General features: G+C 45.8%; 1 protein-coding gene across 1 annotated transcript; it reads left to right on the top strand.

Moving 5' to 3' along the window:
• The first annotated feature begins 1,478 nt into the window (after window positions 1–1,478).
• On the top strand, window positions 1,479–11,496 carry SHOX2 (SHOX homeobox 2). Its single transcript, XM_004454414.2, has 5 exons — window positions 1,479–1,834; window positions 4,702–4,910; window positions 7,259–7,316; window positions 7,600–7,688; window positions 9,217–11,496. Exons 1-5 carry the CDS (start codon window positions 1,483–1,485, stop codon window positions 9,508–9,510), a joined length of 1,002 nt encoding a protein of 333 aa, XP_004454471.1. The 5' UTR covers window positions 1,479–1,482; the 3' UTR covers window positions 9,511–11,496.
• The last annotated feature ends 8,918 nt before the right edge of the window (window positions 11,497–20,414 follow it).

Raw genomic sequence — 20,414 nt, 5'->3', positions numbered from 1 at the left:
TTTTCAAACTCAAAGAGAGATAGTCCCTTGTTTTTCAAAATTAGGAAATCAACAGGAATGTTTCCCAGGATGTTAAAGAACTCCTGCACTTCCTCGTGGGAGGGCTCTGGGTGCAGGTAGTTGTAAGGGAGGAGGGGTGAGGGTTCATTCCTGAGACCTCAAAAGAGGAGCGAAGTCGAAGGATCCTTGACCAGGCGCTAAGGCAACACTTTTTAATGGGACCTGTCAGGGAACAGCTGCTCAGAAACGCTGTAAACTGACCGGCCCCTTGGAGCGTGGTCTGTCGGGACCCTAGGAGTAGGTGAATTACACCCACCGCGGCCGCGAGCTCAGTAAAGCCCCGACCCCAGCTCAGGCTGCCGGCCGGGGAGCCCCTAAAAGGAGCCGCGCAGACAGGAGGAGCAGCCGGGAACCCCGACTCTGCGGCGGGGACGTGAAGCCAGGATGCCGGGCCCCGGAGCCGCGGGGAGCTGGGGAGGCAGAACGCAGGATCCGCACGCGGGGTCGGGCTGCGGGACAGGGGTGTGGGCCTGTTAACTGCGCGAGCGCCCGAGGCAGGACGGAGACGCCGGGCGGCCCCGCGAGCGGAGCAGCTGCGCAGCCCCCGACGCCGCGCGCGGGTGCGGGGTCGCCCGCCGGGGCGCGCGCGGGACTGACGCCGGGAGCAGCGCACTTGACAGTTTCCTCTTGGCCCCGCCCCCGCGGAGTCGGTCCAGCTCCCCAGTGTTTAACTAAGTCGTGACACCAGCGCAAAATCCACGCCTAATTAAATTAATTAGGGATTCTTGTCAATCCCGGATTAATGGCCACGAGCACAGGCGGCCGAGGCTCTCGAAAAACCCGGACAGCCGGGGACCTGCCTCCTCTCCCCGCCCACCCCGGTCCCCTTTCGCTGCCCTCCCACTCCAGCCCCTGCTCGCCCCGACTCCAGCCTCAATCAATCTCTCTCTCAATCTCAATCTCTCTTTCTCCCCAGCACCCCCCCACCCCCGCCCCAGGTAGTGGCGCGGCTGCTACCGGGGAAGGGCTCCCCCGGAGTTGCAAGGGGAGGTAATTTACTCAGAACAAGGGGCCGCCTTTGCGAAGTATAAATAGGGAGACTTCAAGAGCAGCGTCGCTATCAGATCTGAACTCTCCGCAGGAAGAATTGTCAAAGATCTTAACATTGAACAAGCGCGCTCCGGCTGGGAATCATCAGTTCCCATTTCCCTCCGGCGGCCCCCGCCCCTTCTTCCCTCCTCCTTCTCCTCCACCCCCTCCCTCTTCTCTTCTTCTTACTTCTTTTTCTCCTTCTACTTTCCTCCTCTTTCTTCTTTCTTCTCCTCTTTTCCTTCTTCTTCCGCCTCCTCCCTCTCCTCCCCACCCCTGCCCCATTGATGTGTTATTACTGGGGGGGCTGGAGCAGTAAAAAAAGAAGAAGGAAAAAAAGAGCGGGGTTCTGCTGGGAGAGGTTGAGCTCGGGGCTGGCCGGCGGCGGCGGCGATGGAAGAACTTACAGCGTTCGTCTCCAAGTCTTTTGACCAGAAGGTGAAGGAGAAGAAGGAGGCGATCACGTACCGGGAGGTGCTGGAAAGCGGGCCGCTGCGCGGGGCCAAGGAGCTGACCGGCTGCGCCGAGCCGGGCCGCGACGACCGCAGCAGCCCGGCAGTCCGGGCGGCCGGCGGAGGCGGTGGCAGCGGAGGAGGAGGCGGAGGCGGAGGCGGAGGAGGCGGAGGAGGTGCAGGAGGAGGAGGAGCAGGCGGAGGAGCAGGAGGAGGGCGCTCTCCGGTCCGGGAGCTGGACATGGGCGCCGCGGAGAGAAGCAGGGAGCCGGGCAGCCCGCGGATCACCGAGGGTAACGGCCCGAACCCCGGCCGCGGTTCTCCTCCCGCCTTCCCGGCTCCTCTCGAGCGGGAGAGGCCCCCGAGGCCCCGCGGGGAGGAGGGCGGGACGCGGGCAAGGCCCTGACACCCCAGCTTGGGAAGTGGCGCGAGGGTGGAGGGCTTGGGGATCCGGTGGTCTTGCTTGGGGCCCGAGTGTGGATGTGCGTGGGGGTGTGGGGTTGGCGCGTGCCCGTGCCCGATGCTCCCGATGTCCCCATTCCACCGAGGTGCATTTTTCACCGGCCGGAGGATGGGCCTGGAGCCCCGACCGCCAGCGGCGGATGGGAAAGTTCACCCGGCCGAACTGCGGGCAGAAGGGGCTGAGGCACGGTGACAAGGGCTGAGCACGAGCGCCGAGTTTGCGGGAGCCTCTTCCCTAGGAGAGAGAGAGAGAAAGAGACAGAGTCTAGCTTCTCCCTCAGGTTGCTCCGGCTTTTGGGTCGCGGCTAGAAACCCCTTGTACTCTACAGAGCCCCTGGGTCTTGATGGCCAAAACTTCCCATTTTCCTTTGGTGGCGAAGGTAGAACGAAATCGAGGTAGGCTAAGGTCTCGGCTACGCGGCTTCTCAGGGCGACGCGTTTAGATTCCTCTCTTGGATTTGTTTTCCTACATTTACACCATTCTTTACTGCTTTACATTATCTAGTGCTCTAGCCTTGTGGAGGTAAAAAAAAAATCCTTTGCTGCCAGCGAAATGTTAGAACGCAGTTTTATCGAAATGGTAGAGAATCCTGTACCAATTCAAAGGAGTTCAACAATAAAATTAATTTGGCACTTGGTGACTGCAGTAACTGGTGTGCTGCCATATTTTTCCAATTAAGAAAATCTGTGGCATGCATAGAATCACATATTTAACCAAGCAATTAAGTTGTTTATAACACGGTCTGTTCCTGTTTAGGCCATTAAGAGGAAAATTGGGGACGAAATAGATTATATTAAGTCTATTAATCAACTTGAAATTTGGACATCTTTCTCTTTGAAGCTGCAAAAGTTTGAAAGGCATCCACTGCATGGATGACATGAAATAGACAAAGCCTTCTTACCCCTTTGGCAGCAACTGAAGGATGGTGGGTTCGCATACTTGAACTTCACTACAATATCAGTGGAAATATTTTCCTATTAAATTGGGCCCGAATGTTTGCTATAATGTTGCCAGCCTCCTTCCCAGAGGAAGGACAGATGTCCACAAAACGAACTCTAAGAACTAGAAATGCAGGCAACACTTAAGATCACAGCAGCTAAAATGCCAGGCTTAACTGAGGGCTAGCAACTCTTATTCCTGCAGGACCAAGTCCTCCTAAATTCAGAAAATGACGGCAAAGCTGTCAAGGGGCCTAACGCAGCCCTCGCAGCGCCAGGCCCTAGTCTCCCCAGTGCGCCAGACAGCGAGGTTATCCCGATGCAGACGCAGTCCCTGGGATTGTTGCTTTCCAAGCTCAGGGTAAATATTCATATCTTTGCAGACCAGAATTATATTGTGAGACTCTTGGAGCTGCTTTTTATTTTTTTCACACCCATAGTGATTGGGATCCAGGTTTGGAAAAAAACTAAAAACAGCCTTGGCTATCTAAAATCAGCTTTGAGAAAACTCGAATCTCCAACTCCGGCGCAGAGCAGGAAGGTTCCAAAGGGCAGTTTATGTTCATATCGGCTCTCCCTCTCATTACCCCTCGGCCTAAATATCTATCACCGCTCCTTGGGGGATATACACACACACACACACATACACACACACACACATATCCCTCGGGTACTTCTGTATGCTCACATTCGCAGAGTTCTTGTTTTTAAAGGGAAGGGAAGGAAGGACAGGAAAGTATCAAAGGATATCTGCAAACCCAGGACAGAAAAATGCATATTTTATTAAACATCGGAGCGGCTAGATGCATGAAAAGGCTTTGAGTAACCAATAGAAACCGAGAACCGCGAAGGTTCTGCTTGAACCTGTTGATCTCTGTGGGTTTGAGCATTTAGGGTCGAGTCTGCGTTTCCACCGGGGAGGGAGAAGGCGAGACAGAGGCAGCGATCGGGTCTGCCGGCCGCGCGAGGCTGGTTTTCCTGCTCTAGCCTGCTGGCCCGGCGTGGGCGGCGAGCCCTCCAGCCGCCAACATGGCGTGGGCGCCTGTGTCCAGGCGGCCCGGCTGCTGCAGGGGGGACAAGGACTGCCTGGCTGCCCTTGGGACAGCCGGTGGGACTGGGCTTCAGCCCTCGGTGGTGCGCGGCGCCAGAGGATGCGGCTCCCTGAGCCGGGTAGCACCCAGGCCTCGCTCTCCCGCAGCGACCCTTCGGCCCAATTGTTCCCAAATTAGACCATAAGTTTGCAAGAGGCAGCGAGCCAGCTGTGGTCAGAGCTAGCCAGAGAACTGCAGTTGTGAGAGGCCAGCGCGTGGCCTCGCTGCGCCCTTCCGCCTTGACCGTGTTCCGTGAGGCGGCCGGCGCCGCGCTTTTGATTTTTGTGCGCGCACGGGAGAGAGTGATTGCGGGAGAGGGTGAGTGGAATGAATCTGGTGACCACGCGGATGGGTAGGGCACTTGGTGTGGCTAGTGAGGCGGTGAGCTGAGGACAGAGATTACGGGGGTGGGGGAGGGCAACTGCCCATCATGCCCCCGGGCAGCCTTGACCTTTGCGCGTCTTGGAGGACCCTCTTCCTCCGGGCGGGGTGAGGGGCTGGAAAGGGACTCCAGAGGGGGCAGGAGCCTCCACCCTTCTTTGAGATCAACCTAGGAACAGGATTTGCCGTGTTGTTTTTGTCCGTGTGGTGTGTGTGTGTGTGTGTGATTGTGTTGGTATGTGCGCGCGTGGATGCACGTGTGGCCCCGTCCGTGGTGCCCCCTCCAGTGTCCCCGGAGCTGAAGGATCGCAAAGAGGATGCGAAAGGGATGGAGGACGAAGGCCAGACCAAAATCAAGCAGAGGCGAAGTCGGACCAATTTCACCCTGGAACAACTCAATGAGCTGGAGAGGCTTTTTGACGAGACTCACTACCCAGACGCCTTCATGCGCGAGGAACTGAGCCAGCGGCTGGGACTGTCCGAAGCCCGAGTGCAGGTACCGGGATAAGAGGAGATCCAGTCTGTGTCCAGGGAAGGGGGTGTGTAAGGTATTCCATAGCATGGGGAGGCGGCTTGGGAGACCCACACTGAGAAGGCTGGTTCGGGTATCTAGCAGTGCTAGGTGAGAAGGTGAGAAGGGAAGGGATATCTTTACCAGTGGTCTTTTTTCCCCGAACTAGATCTTGGTCCTACAGTCTTTTTTTTTTTTTAATCTCCCAACATATGTTCCCAGCAGAAGAAAGCTGTGCTGGGCTTTCTCCCAGAGTTTCTATAAACCACACCCCCCACTCGCCTAGCGCTGGCTTTAATGTGGTTTAATCTAATGGGCCTACTTTTATAAGCCTTAAAAAAAATCCCACAGGAAACGTTTTATCTCCGAATGCCTTAAAAGTTACAACGGATATTTTGCACGCGCTAGTTGAATTTCGTTGAGGATCTGCTTTGGGGTGTAGGTTTGCCAAGCGGATATGACAATTAGGTTTATAGATGTATATACTATAAAGTAAATTAGTAACTGTTAAGTGTAGAAATTTACAGTCTGCCATTAGCGGTCGATCTCAAACTGCGTCTGAAACAGGGGAGAAATAAATGCATTTTGGTCACTCTTTGTTCACTCACTTAACCAAGGCAGTGAGCCTAACCCTATAGAAACTCAATTTTAAAACAACCCATATATCTTAGTATTGGCATTTCCAAAGTCTGACCCCCAGCAATGCCCATACCTGACGAAGTTAGACTTGGAAGGGTTCCTTTCCTGGTTGTGGAGGTGAATGCAATAACAGAAGTGGGCTTTGGGGGACATTTAAAGGGGAAAAATTTAACTGTTTCAGATTGTATTTCCGCTCCAATAAGAAAATAGGAAAAAATGATGATCATTATTTGTTTGAACACATGGAGCAGTTTTAGGCCTGAACATCTGCAGCTGTTACAAAGTATCGCTGTAACAGATACTCCCTGGGTCTCTGGGCACAGAGACCACCATCTGCAGCGAAATATGCACGCAATTCTTATGGGGGTCTCCCTGCATCTTGTAATAGGATCAGGACAAAAACAGAGCCGTACCGTTAAAGGGAAAAAGTAATAAAAGGCCGCCTTGGTCATCACAGCGTCAACAGCAGAGCCTTCCTTGTTAAGCCTCTGCCGCTTTGCTCTGTGCACTGATATCTCTAGAGGTTTAGCAGCCCCTTAAAGATGTGATGATAATTATTATAGTTATGAGTATTAATATCTCAGTTCCAACTATTCTAGAGAAAGAAATAGGCAAGAAGCCTCGGGCCATGTGAGTTACACAAAGGATGATACCCTGGCATGAAATCCATCCTCCTATTACAGTACATGGCAGGCAAATTTTGAAGCGTTATATTGACAAAGATAATTGCTTTTGCAAGCATAACAGAAAAACCACTGAAGCGATATTTAACTTTCATGGGTTTTAAAAATAATAATAAAACATTAATTCATAAATTGGCCAGTGTGCCATATTATTGGAACTGGAATGTAAAAGCAAGCTGTCCTTGAATTTTTAAAAATCTATCATAGTGGCTCTCGAAGTTGGCAAGTTTGCGTAAAAAGGAAATATCCAGGAGAAGATAGCATATAGGAGTTGCTTGATTATCACATACCCCTTCCATGGAGTGCTCTTTTTCTCCCTCTCTTAGGAAGTGAACTTTATTGTTGTTTTTCAAATTTCCATACTTTTATTTAAGTTTTAGAGCTATTTTCTGAATGTATCTCTATCACTCTAACTGCAAACAGTGGCTTTTTTTCTGCAAGCAAATTAGATTATCATGATAATGGCACAATTATTCTGCTACTGTGTTACACTCAGCTGCACAGAGGAAAAGAAAAATTCTTAACTTCTTTGTCTTGAGGCTTTTATGACACTAATTATCTCTTCCTACTTCCTTCATTCCTTCCCTCTCCCAAAGAGTCATTATTTGCTTTGGCGTTTGGTTTTTCTTGAAGATGAAAATAATTTATATTACAGGTTATTCATGAGCGCATTCTTCTTAGGTCCTACTAGGCAAACATCTAAACCCATCATCATGCTGATATCAGGGAGAGTTTTAGGGCTTGGGGACTCTGTAATGTGGAAAGATGAAACTGGGACTAATAGCAATTTATCAAGAAACAGTTTATCTTGGAAAAGTCTATGTAATCTTTCTATTTTTGTAGTTCATTTACTTGTTTACTTGGAAAATGAGGCTGTTCCACATAAGTGAAAGATTGCTTGCTATATCTTCCAATCCTTGGCTAAAACTACTCTTTTCTCACCTATACTCTTGTAACATTTTATTCTTGAATCATAACATATAGGTTTTATTTTCCTCCTCCAATTTGTAGGTTTGGTTTCAAAATCGAAGAGCTAAATGTAGAAAACAAGAAAATCAACTCCATAAAGGTATGTTTCTCATTCAAGGAATATTTGTTATTACAAAGTCAGAAAAAAATTCTCAAAGATGCCCAAAGACCCTCAATTTAAGAATCTTCTCTGAAAGCAGTTAATAGCAGTCCTGAAAATTGGGAGTAAATTTTATTTAAACATCACTTTAGAAAGATAATATTCTAATTCTAAAGAATTTGTTCTATCTTGGTACCATTTGGAACACTGGAAAACAATGCTGGAATTATTAACCTCATGTTATTTGTCTTGTTCCTTCATATATTTTTTGTTGTTGTTGCAGGCGTCCTCATAGGGGCTGCCAGTCAGTTTGAAGCTTGTAGAGTCGCACCCTATGTCAACGTAGGTGCTTTAAGGATGCCATTTCAGCAGGCAAGTACAGCCTAGTTTTAACCCATTTTTAACTGTAAAAACACCTGGATGTTTGCTTAAACTTTTGAACATCCCCTTTCTCTGAGTCCAATGTTGGTATCTGTGAAGTTGGAGAATTGATTTTGAGATAATACAGTGGATCCACTCCCTTTTAAAAACTCATACAGCGTCAAGGGTCTGCATACCTAACCATTTCTGTCCTCATTGGGACCCCACAGAAGCCCAAGGGCAGTAACTGTTCCCTTAAAAATGCACCGAAGATTGCACTTGGGGAAAGAAAGGAAAAGCCTTTTGATTAAAGAGTTTTTCAGATCCAACACAGACTTAGTGCTGAAGTGTTTCTAAGGCAACTTTCTAAATATTTTTCCAGGTATTTTCCACCTCTTATGAATATTAAATGACTATGATAGAAGAAAAATAAATAAATAAAAGTACTCTCCACTCGGACTTGATTTTCTAACGCTGTCTTTGCAAACAGTGCTTCATCCCTGGTAGAGAGAAGCCTTGGTTTTTCCAGGACAGCCTGCCTCTACAATCTTACTCATAAAGAAACCTTTAAGGCTACATTTTAAAAGAACAGCCTGCAGCAATGATTTAATCCAGGGAAATCCCTGAGCTCTGAACTCCTAGCTCTATGAGCCTGAGGGAGTAATCCTTTCCCATCCACCACCTGACCTTCCCCATCCTGGGCCAGGACCCCTACTTGGTATTATTGTAATGTCATGAAATTACCTCCCAGTCGTTAGTGCCCTAGTGTGGGTTGTACCCATGTATTGAGGCAGATTTTAGTTTTCTGGTGCCACAGGAATCTGGCACTCTGGCGTTAGGTTTCTAAAGCAAAAGAGAATGACTGGCGAAAGGGAGGGAGACCTTCAAAAGGAAATACTATTCAGAATGTGATCTGCAGCATTAGCAACACCTGGAGATTATTAGAAATGCAGGATCTCAGGCCCCACCTTAGATCTTCGGAATCAGAATCTGCATTTTAACAAGACCCCCAAGAATTCTTAAGGCAGTACAAGTACAGGTTGAGAAGTATTGGCTAGTAATCATGCCAACTGGGAAGATGCAATAACTTTCTTAAAGTGACATTAAAGTATGCTTCTTGTTGTTTCGGTGCTTTTGTAGTTGGGTAAGAGATTGTATGGCAGCAAATGGAGAGAAAGATAATGACCTTCACTCCTAGTCTTTCCGATATACTATTGTTTTTTGGAGGAAGGCGATATGTGATGTTTCAGCCAAATAGTAGTGTTGTCATTTCCTCTGCCCAACTCCCGAGGGGGGAGCCACATTCTTGAAGACGGAGGTTCCCGGGACCCAGGGAGATAAGTCCACTCTGAGCAAGGTGCAAAGACCCAAGGGCGCAGAAATACCCCTGTGGCACCCCAGAATCAGAACAGGCTAAGAAGGTCACTCTCGGTGCAAGACATGTAGCCAAAAACCCCCTTTCCCTCCCCTGCCCCCAGCTCTCTCTCGAGCCCAGCTGGACGCCGTTAATGCTCTGTTTCTATTCTCGTTGTCACCCTAGGATAGTCATTGCAACGTGACGCCCTTGTCCTTTCAGGTTCAGGCGCAGCTGCAGCTGGACAGCGCCGTGGCGCACGCGCACCACCACCTGCATCCGCACCTGGCCGCGCACGCGCCCTACATGATGTTCCCGGCACCGCCCTTCGGACTGCCGCTGGCCACGCTGGCTGCGGACTCGGCCTCCGCCGCCTCGGTCGTAGCGGCCGCCGCCGCCGCCAAGACCACCAGCAAGAACTCCAGCATCGCCGATCTCAGACTGAAAGCCAAAAAGCACGCGGCCGCCCTCGGCCTGTGACGCCAACGCCAGAGCCGGCGTCGCGCCTCGCGCGCGCTGCGCAGCTTGCACGCTCTCGGCGCCCCGCGGCTTCTCCGATCCTCCTCCTGGGTCTCTAGAACCGGCCCCCTTTCTACCCGGCAGACCGCCCTTGACCCCCTTCGACACCCCGGACTCCGAGGGCCGGACTCCGCGCGAGACCCAGAATCCCACTAGGCGCACCAGCTCCGACGCTTCTGCCCGTTCACCCACCCTGGGGCCTGGAATTCGGCTTCGTAAGGGCGAGTGTGGGAAAATCTGGAAAGAGACTGGACAAGGGAGTGCTGGGACAGCGGAGTTGTGGCTCACGGCAAAGCTGCAGCGATGGACTCTTAGAAATAAAATAACAAGAAAATAGTGAGGAAAAAAAAAAAAAGAGAGAAAATAAAAAAGACAAGCCAGAGTGAAAAAGAGACGAAACTTATTTCTTAATGTTATTTGGCAGAAGCTAAAATTGGAGAAAGAACTAAGGTGGAAAAAAATTAAAATTAATGTATTTTATACATTTGAAAATGCGGAAGAATAACCTGGACGAATCTCGAAAGAATGGGGGGAGTTACTAACTTAAAGTATGTGTTTTTTTTAAAAAAAAAAAATGAGCTAAGAAGGCAAAACAGAAGGAAGAGGTATACTGATTTCAAGAACATGAAAAAAAGTGCGCAGCTGGGAAGTTCACAGGTTTTGAAACTGACCTTTTTCTGCGAAGTTCACTTTAATACGAGATATTTGATAAGAGAGGCGGGCCTCCTTTTACGTTGAATCAGATGCTTTGAGTTTAAACCTACCATGAATGGAAGAGCAAGAAGAGGGAAGACAGAATAAAAATGAGGAGAGAAAAAAATGATATTAATATAAAAAATGCCACAGACAATAATTTCTATGAGAAATTATTAGGGCAGAACTGTCCGGACTGCTGACAGCAAATTCCAGTTTGCATGTGACTTGTATTCCATTGATGGGTGTCTCCCCCTTCCCCTCCCCCTCTTTACTCACTTGCACTTATTCCATTTTCATCTTCAGTACAAAAAATCAATACCAAAAGCGTCTGGAAATTGATATATATATTAATTTTTTTGCCCCGCCTTTGATCCTGTGGGACAAAAGGGAAAAAAATCTGAAGGGGAAATTTTAAAATACTGATTATCCTGAGAAGACAGAGACGGACAGAAAAAATGGGGAAAGGAAAAAGAAAACAAGAAGACCAAATGAAATAAATAAAGGTACAGCGCCTTGCACGGTGCCTGACACATAGTAGGCGCTCAATAAATGTTAGTTTCCTCCCCTGCCCTTTTCCCTCTATTCTCTCTTGCTGGTTTCCTGAAGTCCTATTTGAGGACTGTGCTTTATTTTCTCTTCTCTACCCTGTCAAAATCACCTTAAACACCCAGCTAGACACAGGCACTAGGTTTGTGTAAAATATGTTGATACACACGAACAAAGTTTATTTTGGCTATAATGTGTGAATTGATGGTTGACTTTCAATATTTGCGTTTTGTCTCACAAATGTGTATCTATCCAAGTAATCTTTTTTGTTTGTTTCAACTCATGTATCGATTTAAACTGGGGTACCCTTGACTAAACAGTCCGTATCCAAATTCTCAAGCAAGCCTCCTTAAGTTTATTTTTTATTTTTTATCTCTTCTTCTAATTCACAAGAAAGAGGAAAAGCTCTTCCAACTGAACTTTGGTATGCGGTTGGGCTTTGTACTATTTGTTCTCCATGAAAACAAAATTATTTATATTTTCCATATTTTTCAAGTGTATTAAGTTATTTTAAACAAAAAAAAAAGATGCTATTTCATGACTTGTACAAAATGTTTCTGTTTCACCTCTGTTAAGCCTTTTACATAAGTGCCAAGTTATTATTTGAAGACACTTTGAGATCAATTGAATGAAAGTAGTATTGTTTTATTTGATGGGGTTCGCGTCATCTTTGTTCCTGTTACTATTAAAATATCTGGGATCGTCTTTCCTTCTTCCTTTTTGATGAAATTGTATCTCTAACTCGAATGTACTGACTTGGAAAAGCGCTTGCTTCTGCTCCTATGTGCCACAGTCAGGGGCTCGTGAGAGTGGTAGCTCTGTGGCTCTCACTAGCGCTCAGCGCTTCTTTTTTTTTTTTCCATCCTGTATTGAAATCGGATTATTTCTATATCAAATCAATAAAGGAACAGGTAGTGAGTAATACAGAAACATAGAATAGAAGAATCCCCTTGCCCATGACGGGCTCTCGTTCTTCTTTTGCTTACACTTTTGCCACACTTTAAGTTTATTTGGCGACATTTTGGTGAGGGGAAGAAAGTGGGTTCAACGCGGGGCGAAATCCACGTGGGTTTGGTGTAGGCATATTTGGGCATCATACACACTCTGTCAAGGTCATCGACAGTCTCCGGAGCCTGCGAGGGCCGACGGCCGAGGGCGGAGGGGACCGGCGGGGCCACTCTGGAAAGGGGTTGCCAGCTCCCACTAGGGTTTTAGCTCTCCGGATGCAGCCTTCTTAGCTGGTTAAATTTGAGAGAAGGTAGAAACCAGGACCGTGTATAGGAAAAGCCCGGTCTTTACCGTCCACCCCATCTCCTCGCTCCCTTCTCAGGGAAGAAATCTCCTTAGTAAAAGCCCGAAGGGGCTGCCTGTTCGGGGGTGGGAAGGGGATAGAGACCGTGGAGACGTGCCCATGGACACTTCTCTTCCAGAGCGGGCTCTCGGGACGGGCGCGACACTTTGCGAAGAGCGGGGGTGTCCCGAGCGTCTCTAGGAGTCCCCTTGGGCCGGGCGGTGCTCTGAGGGGATCTCCGCAGCACGGTCCTGCGCCCTGCAGCCGCCCCCCAGCGGTCCCCATCCTGCTCGCCCCCCGGGCTGAGCTCGCGCGCAAAGCAGTTCTTCCGCCTGGACGTGGGCCATCTGTTGAACTTCCAAAGACCAGCGAACAGGACCCGGGCCGTGCTCAGCGCTCAGACTTTGAGGGTCTCCTCGTGGAAGTATCTTTAACAATAAATATCTGCCTGGGGGCGGGGTGCGCTCTGCAGCGGCCGCGCGGCCCGCGCGCTCCGGCCTTGGCAGCCCGGCGGCCTCCCGTCGGCGCCAGGCGGGGGGTCTGAACCAGCGAGCCCCACACTCCCGAATCTAAACCCAGCTCCCGGCGCGGGTACGGCCCAGGGCCCGGCGCGCCCCGAGGGAGGTCGGAGGTCGCGGGAGGAGACCCCGGAGCTGGGGAAATGGCGCTTGGTCCCAGGCGCCGCGGTGGGCGCGACCCACGCGGAGCCCTGCGCGCCGCCCGCAGCGGAGCTCCTGGGCCGCCCGAGGTGCCAGGAGGCGGTGCGTCCCGGCCAGGCCTGGTGGGGAAACTTGGCACCGGGGCGAGGGCGCGGGGGTACGGGCTAGGTCGGGCCTGCAGAGTGCCTCACCGCTGGAGGGGCCCTGGCCCGGGTGGGAGCGCTGGGGGCGGAGGGGGCCCGCGGATGCAGCCGGACGGGAAGAGAAAGACCGAAGTTTCCTGGTCGGGTTGGAGGTACCCGAGTCTGATCCGCGTGTGGGACCCGCGCCAGAGGCGTCTCTCCCAGTCCCGCACAAACTCAGGCAGGGCTGGTTTCCAGGAGCGCTGCGACCCAAACTTTCTGATGAGCTCCAGGCTATGGGAGTGAGCTGTCCAAAGTTTCCAGAGCCCCTCAGGAGAAGAAGTGGAAAGAAGCCTTCACTTTAAATTAAGAGGAGGCCCAACATGCAGATTGTCTTGATCGAAACTCACTAATCATAATTTAAAAAGTAATAAAGGACTCCCCTTTCCCCAGATTTTTCAGGTCTTACTTGGCAAACATCTAAGCCAATGATGTTTTCCGAGCTGCAGAACCCATGATTGGGAAAACTGAGTTAAATGAGATTATTCAAAACATTATTAGTGTTAAGGACCTTAAGGTACAAGAAGCTTAGTAAGTTCAAAGGCCTCTGCTTGAAGCTGAATTGATATATATCTATTTTGAGTTTTCCCCAGATTTGTAACTTTGTAGATCTTCAGATGGTTATACTTTACTATAATGCAATGCTCAAATTTCGGAACTATTTTGATTTCTGAAAAATGTCTTTTGGCTTCAGAGACATGGGATCTTGTTATTTTTTCACAAATCAGTTTACATCATAAATTGCAAACATTTGCAATAAGATTTCAAGATTGTTTGTTTTAGGTAACCTCAAGTACTTGACTATGTTAAACACCAGTATAGAAAGTCTGTGAAATCAGTTTAATGTGTGTGAGGAAATTAAAGGATCACTCCTTTTCACCACATAAACAAAGCATTTAAGATTGTCTTGATTGTCAGTCTCCCCAATTTTTTAAACGGCCTTAAAATTGACTCTTAATTTTAGGATCTTTCTGTTGAAAAATAATTACTGAAGTTATATCCTTCTTTAATTAAATGTTACTGGGCAGAAGAAAATGGCATTCTCTATTAGGAAGTGGATGATTGTTTTTAACGTTATGTTATTTTAAATTATTTTATTTCAAATATAAATAAAAGTCTACTAATTCTAATGGGGGGGGGGGGTGAAGGCCTAAAATGGTTTCTTAATGTGCAGTTTGAACAGTTAGTCAAAATGCATTAAAGTAACATCAGTAACCCAGAAATAATAAATATGTCATACTAATGAGAGTGTTAACTTATGGATAATTTATTCAAGGTAGTTTTTACATTTCACGTGGAATGCCTTATTATGACCTGCCTGACTACTGTGATGCTTGTTCTTCAAAATCTGATTTATATAGGCTCCAAATATACATAATTCATAACTCCTGTTGATATATGTATACACACCCCAAATTTTAAATCTTTACAATAAGTTTGGATGTTAATTAGCATGTTTTCAAGACAACTGAAATAAAAACATAGTGTTTCAAACATGAAATTGAAAGCAAGTGCTTACCCTATGCATGGAGAGAAAGTAGTTGAAAATTAAAAATTAAAAAGGATTAGATAATGTTTGAGTTCATATATAGAGTGAACACTGAAACATTTCAGGCAGGGAACATTTTTATTTTAAAAAATGAAAATCTTGAAGAAAGACTTATAGATGAGAACTTATAATACTTCTGATACCTGGGCAATCATTTCATGTCTCTAATACATAAAACAAAACATCCTCTAGTCTTCAGATATTTTGTTCTGGATATTTTATGTGTCAGTCAAGGTAACCCTTGCATATGCCTTCAGTACAGGAAAATTTAGTATAGTACTTACATGGAGTTCTGTTGGCATGAGAAAAGATTTTAGAATATAATCAAGTAAACCACATAGGAAAGAGCAACCCGCCCCCCCCCCCTTTTTTTGTTGTTGTCGTTGAACAACTGGTCACATGTATCCTGAGTAAGGATTTTATACTTTCTTATTCAGACAGAATAATGTGTAGTTCAGAGCCTGACTTCCTGGATTCAAACCTTGCTACAGCCATTTACTAGCCCTGTGAGTGTCTATGAGTTACTTAATCTCACTGTGCTTCACTTTCTTCATGTGTAAGATGGGGATAAGAATAATATCTACCTCATGGGGTTGTTCAGAGGATTACATGAGCTAATATTTGTAAAGTCCTGTTAAGTACTATATAATGCTTTTTTAAAAAGTGGCAAATAGGCATTGCTCCTCGTAGTAAAAATACTAGAAAAAAAATAAAGTACTGCAAGACAACGAATGAACACTTTTCTGTGGTGGGCAAGAGGAAAACATTGCCTACTAGTTTGTGATTCAAGCTAACCACTTAACCTCTGTGAACCTCATCTGGAAAATGTGGCAAATGTTAGTTAGGAGGCTTACTCATAATTTATAAATTTATAATTTATAAACTGTACTATATATACCAAATATAGTGTTTTCACTCTGCCACTCACAGCTAATAAAGTGAGATGATAGTCAAAGATCTTGCCCTCAAAGGACTTACCATCTAGGGAGACACAGATCATAAATACATGTGCTAGTGCTAGGAAGCATGTGCTAAATGCACCTGCCTAAAGAATTCAGAAAACATTATAAGCATCTGAATGCCCACAGAGCATACATGGGGTCTCTTCCCCTGTTTTTTGAAACTAAACTTAGAAATAAGTAGCCTTATAAAGAAATGGTTGAGCAACACCCAAAGATTAAGAAGCTCCCTTAGGGAGAACTAAATGTGTGCAATATGTTTCTGTGGTTTGCATCCACAAGGACCATTTGCGTTTTCCTCGGCTACCCATGTTTGCAGAGCATTAGCAGAAAAATGTCAAAAGATGTAAAGGCTGCTGACCAAGGATCTTTATTTTATTAGTATTTTTTTTTTAGTTTTAAAATTTTATTTATTTATTTTTTAATGTTACATTAAAAAAAATGAGGTCCCCATATACCCCCCCACCCCCCTCACCTCACTCCTCCCCCCATAAAAACAATCTCCTCCATCATTGTGAGACATTCATTGCATTTGGTGAATACATCTCTGAGCACCGCTGCACCTCATGGTAAATGGTCCACATCATAGCCCACACTCTCCCACATTCCACCCAGTGGGCCATGGGAGGACATACAATGTCCAGTAACTGTCCTTGCAGCAACACCCAGGACAACTCCAAGTTCCCAAAACGCCCCCACATCTCATCTCTTCCTCCCATTCCCTACCCTCAGCAGCCACCATGGTCACTTTCTCCACACCAATGCCACATTTTCTTCAATTACTAATCACAATAGTTCATGAATAGAATATCAGTAAGTCCACTCTAATCCACACTCTATTCCTCCATCCTGTGGACCTTGGAATGGTTGTGTCCACTCCACATCTATATCAAGAGGGGGCTTAGATTCCACATGGGTGCTGGATGCAATCCTTCTGCTTTCAGTTACAGGCACTCTTGGCCTTGACCTTCTTCACCTCCATGTTAGCTGAATGGGGTAAGTCCAATAAACCAGAGTGTAGGAGCTGAAGTCTGTTGAGGCTCAGGGCCTAGCTATCACATGGTCAGTCCAGAGATTCAGGCCCCCTGGGTATATATTAAACCCCAGCACCAACTACAGTTCTGGTAAAAGTAACAGGAGAGGCTTCTGAACAAAGATCACATGTGAGTCTGGCTCTATTACACAGAAACACAAACCTCAAAGTAGGGCCAACTGACATGGCACTGAACTCCTTCTGCCATGACCATCAGAACCTGTGGGTCTCTGTAGCCCTCAGAAGAACCAATACCTGGGGTTGTATCTACTTTATCTGTCTCTGGGACTCTGCTGAGGTGTGCATAAGGGCAACCCCTCTGATAACCTCCTGGCTCTTTTTGGAGACTCATAGCCATATAAACTCATTTGTCCTTTCCATTTCCCACTTTGATTCAGGTCAAAAAGCATTTTTAACTCCTGGTATTATATGTAGATTGAGATATTCTGCTGGTCTGAGTTGACCCTTTTATTCAAGGTCATTTTCTAGTTACATCATCAGCTGGTACTTGGTAGTAATCCCTTGGCACCAGGGAGGCTCATCCCTGGGAGTCATGTCCCATGCTGGGGGGAAGGCAATGTATTTACATGCTGAGTTTGGCTTTGAGACTGGCCACATTTCAGCCAGTCTCAGGAGGTAACTCTTAGGCACCCTGCAGCTCTAGGCCTTGTTCTTATTTCAGGTGCACAGGCTCACAGGCATAATCATTAATATCAAAGGCTCATTGTTGGACCTTCATTCTTTTTTGGTCTTTACCATTGCACCTGGGGCATTGTTGCTGTTCCTTTAAGGACTGTGATAGAGCTCCCCTGGCTAGGAACTCAGCACTCCCTCAGTCGTTTTTAATTGTGTCCATTATGAAAATATCCAAACATTTTCATGTACCCTGGACATATGCCCTGTAGAACTCCCTGCCAACTATGTGTCCCCTGTCAATAACAGCCCACCCCAGTATTTCTCCCCTGCCATTGTTAAACCTCTCTGTGATCCAAAACTTCTCAAAAAATGAAGCCCAATATATTGCCAGGTTCCATTAATAGTAAAATGGAATATAGTGATGAGTTTAAAGGTTAGATATAGAATACATATTAATTTAGAAAAATTAAGGTAAAAATAAATTGGGGTATCAAAAAATTAAAAAATGCAAAATCTTTGTTTTTGATGTTTTGCCTTCCATCACTACAATAAGTGTGGCCCTGTATGCAAACTGGCAAGTCAACTACTTCCGTCTTTTCCTCAGTGTCTATGTCCTATCTTTTTCTTTTCTTTTTTCTAATTATTAAGCTTATCTTCACAAAAGTTTTAGATCACAGTAATTCATATATACAATATACAGACCAAGGATCTTTAGTAGCAGTTTGAAACCACACTTAATTTTTATTGTAAAGATCTATAAGATGAAAAATTGAGTTCTCATTACAGATTCAATTAAGAGAGACTTGTTTCCAATGCCTAAATTTAGGTATATTATTAATACTGACCTTATATTTTGTATAACATCTAAGAAGAGCTCAAAGTACTTTTTACGTTTTTATTTTGGAGTCAGAATGATATCCATGTCCTAACCCCTAGAACCTGTGATTATGTAGAAAAAGGAGATGTGACTATGGAAGAAAGTCAGGGTGATATCATGGATATCATGGTATGACTAATCTTAAGAGGCACATGTTTATGGGTTCAAATCTCAGCTATTACCACCTATTAGAAGTGATGTTTTAGGTAATTTCTTAGCTTCCCAGAGCCTATGTCTTCTTAGTGTCACCTTGCAAGTTATGAGGATCAAATAAAATAAGATGTGAAAAGTGCTGGCACATAATAGGTTTCAAGAAATGCATTTCTCTTATCTACTGCTATTATTTGCCCTTCAGATTATTGTCACATAGACTTTTGAGTTAACAAGGTTGTATAGTGGACTAGATATGAGTATATCTGTGGACTAGAAACAGTTTTGAAAGATATTGGGGGATGGTGCACATCTTTATTTCAATTCCTTAATGTGACTATTGATCATGTGTATATGTGTTTATGTGGCCTGGGGTTTGGAGTAAAGCTTTCTTCAAATCTTGCAAAACTTTTTCTAAATAAAGGTTTTGAGATCTGTCCTTTTCGATAATATAGAGAAGATTCTATCTTTTTCCCTGATAAGGGCATTCTTTTTTTTTTTTTAAGATTTATAATTTTTTTTTGTTTTGTTTGTTTCTCTCCCCTTCCCCCTGGCCCCCCCCCCCAAACACCCGTTGTCTGCTCTATGTCCATTTGCTGTGTGTTCTTTGTCTGCTTCTGTTGTTGTCAGTGGCAGGGGAATCTGTGTTTCTTTTCGTTGCGTCATCTTGTTGTGTCAGCTCTCTGTGTGTGTGGTGCCATTTCTGGGCAGGCTGAACTTTCTTTCACTCTGGGCAGCTCTCCTTATGGGTGCACTTCTTGCACGTGGGGCTCCCCTACGTGGGGACATCCCTGCGTGGCAGGGTACTCCTCGTGCGCATCAGCACTGTACGTGGGCCAGCTCCACATGGGTCAAGGAGCCCGGGGTTTGAACCATGGACCTCCCATGTGGTAAACGGATGCCCTATCCACTGGGCCAAGTCTGCTTCCGATAAGGGCATTCTTAATGCTGAGATTACCCAGAGCCTCTGATCTTCAGTCCTCTGTATTCCAAAATATCAGCATACAAATCAAGCTGTGGCATTAACTCTCTAGTAACTTTGATATTAGATTGATTGTCCTTCTGGTGCATATTTATTGAATATATTTTTTTATGCTTCTGTGCTAGGGAAGAAGAAAATAAAATACCCTTGAAAACGATTTCAGCATAGTCTATCAACCTATCCAAATTTCAGTTCTCATGCTATGGTGTGTTTTGTTTTGTGTTTACTGACATTAGGGGTTTAAAATGTAATTACCTGTCTTGTGTGCATTGTATTTATTCATTGACATTCTTACTTGTCAGCAGTTGTGCTTCTTTTAGGTTTGCATAAATTCTGTTATGTCTAAGTCTTGTCCAATGTGCATTTAGATGAGTTCAGGACCCTTTTTTGCAGGGGGAGGGGTCAAGTCTAGACCTCCTTCCATAACTTTTTAGACAGGTAAAATTAGGTGAGAATAACCGTCAAGTGAAGCCTTGAAGGGACTTAAAGGTAAAAGAATGGAAGGAGCAAAGCAGCTTCCTGGTTTGCCTTGGTGGTCATAGGAAAGTGTAGAAGAGTAGCCTTCCCATGATATCCAGGCCCTAACCCCTAGAACCTGTGATTATGTTGGGTTACATGGCAAAGGGAAATTAAGTTTGGAGATGGAATTGATGTGGCTAATTAGCTGACCTTAAAATAGAGAGGTTATTTACAATAGGTGAGCCCAAATATAATTACGGGCTCTAAAAAAAAGTGAAAATGGAGATTGACTATAGAAGAAAGTCAAACAGATGCATCATTGCTGACTTTGAAGATGGAGGAGCCAAGGAAAGTGTGTGGCCTCTGGAAGCTGGAAAAGGCAAGGAAATGAATTCACCCTAGAGTCTTCAGAAAGTAAGGCAGTCCTGCAGACCCCTTAATTTTAGCAAAGGGAAATCATGTCACACTTCTAATCTGCTGAACTGTAAGATAAATTTGTGTTGTTTTAAGCTACCAAGTTTGTGGTAGTTTGTTACAGTGGCAATATAAAACTCATATAGGAAATCTCTGAGCTATATATATAAATCAGGTATATATATACATACTTCTAGAAGTACATATATACTATGTAGCAGTTTGATATTGTTTATGAATTCCAAAAATAGATATTGGATTATGTTCCTCTGGGCCTATTAGGTTGGATTGGATTCAGAGGTTTCACCTTTACTTGATTAAATAATGATTAAGACTTTGGGCCACATCGGTAAGACATGAAAATGATATGGTGGAGGAGAAAGTTGGCGTTTTGATATTGGAGCCCTGGGAAGTAAACACACAGAGAAGCAG

The sequence above is a fragment of the Dasypus novemcinctus genome, chromosome 4 (assembly GCF_030445035.2).
Source record: "Dasypus novemcinctus isolate mDasNov1 chromosome 4, mDasNov1.1.hap2, whole genome shotgun sequence".
NCBI classification, from domain to species: Eukaryota; Metazoa; Chordata; class Mammalia; order Cingulata; family Dasypodidae; genus Dasypus; species Dasypus novemcinctus.
Note: the sequence above shows the minus strand (reverse complement) of the source record. Positions and strands in the feature narration are given on the sequence as shown.

Bases quoted from the DNA above. Each gene is read 5' to 3' on its own strand.
- SHOX2 (XM_004454414.2), top strand. From the start codon at position 1,483: ATGGAAGAACTTACAGCGTTCGTCTCCAAGTCTTTTGACCAGAAGGTG. The intron at 1,835-4,701 runs GTAACGGCCCGA...TGCCCCCTCCAG, and splicing joins CAGCCCGCGGATCACCGAGG to TGTCCCCGGAGCTGAAGGAT. The intron at 4,911-7,258 runs GTACCGGGATAA...TCCAATTTGTAG, and splicing joins TGTCCGAAGCCCGAGTGCAG to GTTTGGTTTCAAAATCGAAG.